The sequence below is a fragment of the Mus caroli genome, unplaced genomic scaffold (genome assembly GCF_978045245.1).
Source record: "Mus caroli unplaced genomic scaffold, Mus_caroli_1 scaffold_18, whole genome shotgun sequence".
NCBI classification, from domain to species: domain Eukaryota; kingdom Metazoa; phylum Chordata; class Mammalia; order Rodentia; family Muridae; genus Mus; species Mus caroli.
In genome coordinates, this window is record NW_028227273.1 from 69,979,955 (window position 1) to 69,985,612 (window position 5,658).

General features: G+C 45.2%; 1 protein-coding gene across 2 annotated transcripts in view; it reads left to right on the forward strand.

Annotated features, from left to right (window-relative positions):
• Pdpk1 (3-phosphoinositide dependent protein kinase 1) overlaps window positions 1-5,465 on the forward strand; it is a 78,466-nt gene extending 73,001 nt beyond the window's left edge. For both annotated transcript variants that reach the window (XM_021185957.2, XM_021185956.2), the window contains exon 14: window positions 4-5,465. In XM_021185957.2, the coding sequence (XP_021041616.1) occupies window positions 4-120 (117 nt within the window). In that variant the 3' untranslated portion in view covers window positions 121-5,465. The remainder of the gene's footprint in view (window positions 1-3) is intronic.
• The last annotated feature ends 193 nt before the right edge of the window (window positions 5,466-5,658 follow it).

Genomic DNA, 5,658 nt, shown 5'->3' on the forward strand with positions numbered 1-5,658 from the left:
CAGCCTAACAGGACGTACTACCTGATGGATCCAAGCGGGAATGCTCACAAGTGGTGCAGAAAGATCCAGGAGGTTTGGAGGCAGCAGTACCAGAGCAATCCAGATGCTGCTGTGCAGTGACGTGGCCTGCGGCCGGGCTGCCTATTGCTGCCAGGACACCTGCCTCAGCGCGGCTCGGCCGCCACCCAGGACGCTTCCAGACCACCTGCCAGCCATCTCGTGGAGAACATAGATGGCAGAAACCTTGCAGCTTTTTTATTTAAAAGAAAAGAAAAAAAAGAACCCAACCACACAAAGAACAAAACAAATAGCCAACAAACAGGAATTCAGGGTCGCTTTGCTTGCTCTCTGTGCTCTGTGGTGGCTTCCATGCACTGCTGTGGCCATGGAGACCCAGCTCCTTGCACGGTAGCCCAGCTTCTGCCCAGACCAGTGGCCAGATTTGGCATCACCAGCCCCTCTTAGCATCCACAGGAACTGCATGCCTGCCTCTACCCTTCCCCACCTGATACACACAGCTCCTGCTGTGACTGAGGGACGGGGTGTATCTGGCCTACCCCAGTTGTTGCAGAATCCTTCCCCAGGAGCCCCTTCACTCCTGCTGGGGTAGTCACCAGCTTACTGTGGGTACAGGGCTCTTAGCTTGTATGTGTTCTCCCTTCCTTGAATCTCTTGTATGGCCCTAGAACTTTGGTCAGGTGTGTTTATGGCGACATGATTTCTGTGGTTCCTGCCTTACAGCAGGCAGGTTGTATGGTGAGAAGAATGAAGGCTGTTGTAGTTACAGGTGCTCTTACTGGGCTCTGCTCTAGTGTTCCACTTCCTAGAAGTTTATACAGTGAACTAGACACTAAGCCAAGCACATGTCCAGGAGGGTTGCTGTAGCACCAGCACCTAGGTAACACCAACTAGATTATTATCAGGTACAGAATCCTGTCCTGAACCTGGGCAAGGCTGGAGGTACTATAGAGAATCCAGCTTGGGCTACTGCTTCCATGTAGAGAAGTGGGACAGCAGGCCCTCCTTGGAGTTTCTGCACAGGTTTAGGTGAGTAGACCACATGCCCTATGAGGCAAGCACTGAGAAAACCCTAGGGTGTGTTTCAGTATCCCTCCCAGCCTCACCTGGGATGCTATGGGTAAACACTTCTCAGCTAGTCCATTTTTACAACTCTATTGAAAATCTAGAAGCCTTCTTATGTTGCCAGGTCACCTACTCCCATAAAGTGTGGGCCTTGCCTGGAAAGAATGTTATCACTGTCCTGCTCACAGGAACAGCCCTCTTAATCTGAGCCTGCCCATGCTGGCATTCTTTGCCAGTACTGGGACACTTCTTTTGGCATTTCTTGCAGAGTGCTTCTGAGGGACTTGGCTGTACCTCTCTTTGACTAGGATATCCCTGAAAGTTGGCCCTTGGTGTCTAGTGGAGAAAAGTAGGCATCTCCCATCTGCTCACAGTAGCACCTCAGACTCCTATGTCCCAATGGCAGCAACAATTTTGCTATTTCTATTGACTTTCACATAGGCGCCCCCAAACACACACAACCGAGGTTACCCTGTTCTGACTACAGTGACCACCTGTGGGCCAGGCCATCTAAACTGAGAGGGGGGAAAGATTCTATTTCAAATCTTTAACAACAAGAGTGATTCTGTTCAGCTGGGGTAGAGTGAGGATGAAAAGCCAACCACCACTCTGTGGCAGGGTTGCTGGATGGGAACAGGGATTTTATTTAGACCCAGCTAGATTGTGTGAGAAGAGCTTGAGGTGACCAAGGAGCAGGACCTCACTTGCCAGTAGAACCCACAGAACAGGTATGGCCTAGGATGCTGTCAGCCTGAGAGTGAAAGTGGGCACTCATTTCTCCTGGATTTTGAAGAGCCTGTTAAGTACACTTGGCTATTTCCTCCTTGGAGTCCTGTTCTTGCTTATGCCTTGAGGCTATTTTGCCCTCAGAGTGCCCTGTATCCTACATTTGCACATGTAAGAGTGGCTTCCTCTCTCTCAGGTGCATGCAGACACAGGGAAAGCATCTTTGAGGGCATTTAACTACAGGGAGCAGTGGACTGAGGCTTGGCTTGAATTAGACCACAAAGCTGGCTGTATATGGGAGAGTCCTTTGTTGCTTCCTTCCCTGGAGAGCAACACTACCTCCTGGGCTTTACCAAGCACCACCCTAACCTCTAAAATCAGGGTTCAGCTGAGCTATTAGTAGTGGGTGGTCACCATGACTGCCCAAGCTACAACAGCTGATCTCTTCCCAGGTCACCTTTGTCCTTACTGCCCCCTTTTCCTTGGTTTTTGTTTTCTTTAATGAACCATGCACATTCTTTTCTTAACCTGGCTTAAATCACCTTCATTTTTCCAGTCGTCCTTAGAGCCGTCACCCTGTGTGAAGGTGCCTTACTTTGTAGGACAGGATGTGGATGTCAGTTTGTACAACTGTGTGTGTGTGTGTGTGTGTGTGTGTGTGTGTGTGTGTGTGTGTGTGTGTGAAACAGTAAATTCGGGATGTATGTAAGGAGAGAAAGAAATACCCTGTTAGTACCTCTAGAAATCATGTGTCCTAGGAATGGCAAGGATGGAAAGAAAGTTGAAGACTGTTCTCTGGCTTCTCCTACCTAGGTACAGCGGACTGTAGTACCTCAAAGCCCACTTGAGCCCTGCCTTCTCTTGTCATCACAGATGAAACTTAGCTTGAATGGGTCAATTCCACCTGTTTTTCTGTGCTCCAGCTGGGCAGTGGGCTCCCCATGTAGAGATGCCCCATGTGGCATCATGGCTCAGCTGTCATTTTGAGCTAAAACCCAGTAGATGCAGTATAAACCACTTTGAGAGATAGCTTGTGTTAGGCTGAAACTGATAGAAACTGCTGCAACTCTCTTTGGGCCACCCTAGTGTTTGTGATTCATGCTTGAAGTAACCTTGCCGACAGTTGTGTGGCACAGACTCCCAGTACCAGCAATGGGGCCTGTAGGTAATTGTGTGCTTTCTTTAAAGAAGTGTATGTTTTCTAAAAGCAAAAGAATAAAGGAAGGCCCATCATCCAGAGACCACTGTGAACATTTGGATGTAGATGCTGTTCTCCCTAACTTTTTTTGTTCCAGTGCTGGGAATTGAATAGTGAGGTTCAGGATTGCTAAGCGAGTGCTCTACCACTGATGTGCATCCTTAGTCCTTGTTTGCTTTCTAAACCAAACTGGGAACACATACAACATTCATCATTTTACATCCAGCTTTTTCACTTGACTTGTTTTCTCTTAAGCATTTCTCCATGCCGTGGCCGTGAGTAGTTCTTCAAAAGCATGTTTTTGATAATTGTGGAGTCAAGTGGTTGTAAATTTATAAGTTATGCAGTTGTTTCCCTGTTGTAAAACATTCAGATGGTTTTTGGTTTCTTTTGTGTTTTTGTTGCTATTTAAATAATGCTGTGGTGAATATACTTATAAGTCTTTGATTTTTATTCTGATTTTGCCCCTTCCTCACATACCTGAAGTGGTATTTTTGGGTATTCCTCCTCCTTGGTCTGATGTTTAGATCCTCTGAGTTCCAGTTACAAATCTATCTTCCTTGTGTCCTACGGATTTTGAACACATCAGTTCTTGCTAAGTTGTGTGTTCTCAAGAAAGTTTGACTATGGCTGCTTTTGTTTTTAATGCTAAAATGTCATTACTGTAGATTCCTTTGTGACAGATTTTTTTTTCCCCAAAAGCCAGTCTTTTCATTTGCAATGCAAGAATCTGCTCCTGCATGTTACTTCTTTTCCATCTTTGCTCTAAGGCTTTCAAGTGCTTGGTGATGTTTTCAGAATCTTGTACTTTGTGTCCACGATGGTACTGAATCTGCTTCTACACAGTCAGCAGAGATAAAGTGTTGAACTGACCTTGCTACATGCCTAATGGATAATTCATAATTAAGTTTATAGACTCAGAAATGCATTTGGGCCATTTGGGAATTAGTAGCAAAGCAGAATAGCAAAGCTCTTCTTGGAAAAGAAACCACACAGATGATTGAGTTTTACTAAAAGTACAGCTGTGAGTATTCTTGCTCCACACCTCAGGTCTTGGTTCAGGACAGCACAGTGGCTAGGCTTTGTCATTGCCAAGGATGGGTATCCCCACTGATGCTTATGTAAACCTCCTTGTGCGCTGCAGTGCTGCATGGAACTGTAGTGCCCACCCAAATCGGATAGTAGCTTTATCTGTGTTGGGTGGGGCCTGCTGGTTCAATTTGGAAACATGCAGCAGAGATTTTCTGGGCACCATACTCAGTGTTACTTGACTGTCAGAGCTTGGGGCTGGAGATGTGCAGAAATCAGTTTCCTGCCCTCCTCTGCCTCAAGGCTTCTCCCCATTGTTCCATAGACCTGGGGTGTTCATCTGAGACTTAGGAGGCCACAGCAACTCTGAATATGGTGAAGATACTCCTAAACACTTTTTCCATTTGTTTTAATGCAAAACCCAACATAAACTGGTGCTGATGCCAATGGGTGTAGCACCTTGTGGGTAGAACATAAGACAAGGGCCCTGAGAGATTGAACAGGGCTGGAACCACTCTCAGAACCTCTGAAGATACCTGGCTTCTGGCCTAACACTTCAGGGTTATAAGTCAGAATGTGGAAAAATGGCCTGCAATGCGAGGGAAGCTGTTTCTGTCAAAAGCACTTTTGCAGCGGTAAGCAAATGAATTAGCCAATATGAATACCTGAAAATTCCCTGTAACTCATTTCTTCCATATGAAGAATCCAAACTGAACAAAAGTTTTTACAAATGGCAAAATTTTCCCTCCCCATGTAGTCCACCCTAGTTTAATCATCTGGGTTAATGACTACAAGTAGGTCATTGTGCAGGTTAAAGCCACGACCATAGTGTGATTGGACATGTGCAAATTAAAAACTGTTACAGTATTTAGAGCTGCTGCGGCTGGTCCATTAGCCACGTACAGTAGGATGAATTGCTGTCATTCAGGTTGGTGGCAGTCAGTTAGAACATGTGTAATATTCTCTACCTGTTCTGTAGCTGTAACTGTGATGTACAGGCAAAGGAAAAATTAAAAATACTTATGAAAACAGATAATGCAATGATACTGGGATATACACTTTTGTATTTTTATTCTTATATAAGGTTATTTGCTGGCTATTGTCGGCCTCTAGTTCAGTCTGTGTTATTTAAATTCTAATATATGAATTATTTGGATTGAATTCATGTTTGGGGCCACGTTGTTGTATGTATTGATGTACAGCCTTGAATGTGAATAATTATTGTAAACTATATTTTACAACTTTTTTCCTGGCTTTATTATATAAATTTTCTATTTGGTCATGGTTTAATCATATAATTTAATGAAACAACTTTTCTTTCTTTTTTTTTTTTTTTTTTTCAAATATCTGTGCTTTAGATGTAATTACCGGATGATGGATTTCCCTCGTATGCTCGGTAGTCTTGTAATAAAAGCATGTAGAGTGTACACTTTGTTCTGCCCTGGAGCCTCTTTGAATGGGGGCGGAGCTTGAGCCGAGGATGCTCGTGAGAACCCGAGGCTTGCTCCGGCCGGAAGTGGTAATCTCCGGCCTGCTTTTCGAGCCGGAACTTCCGCCTTGCACATGAGCCCTGGGCGGGCACTTTATTGGGGCGTACCTATGGGCGGGACAACTCGGGGGGG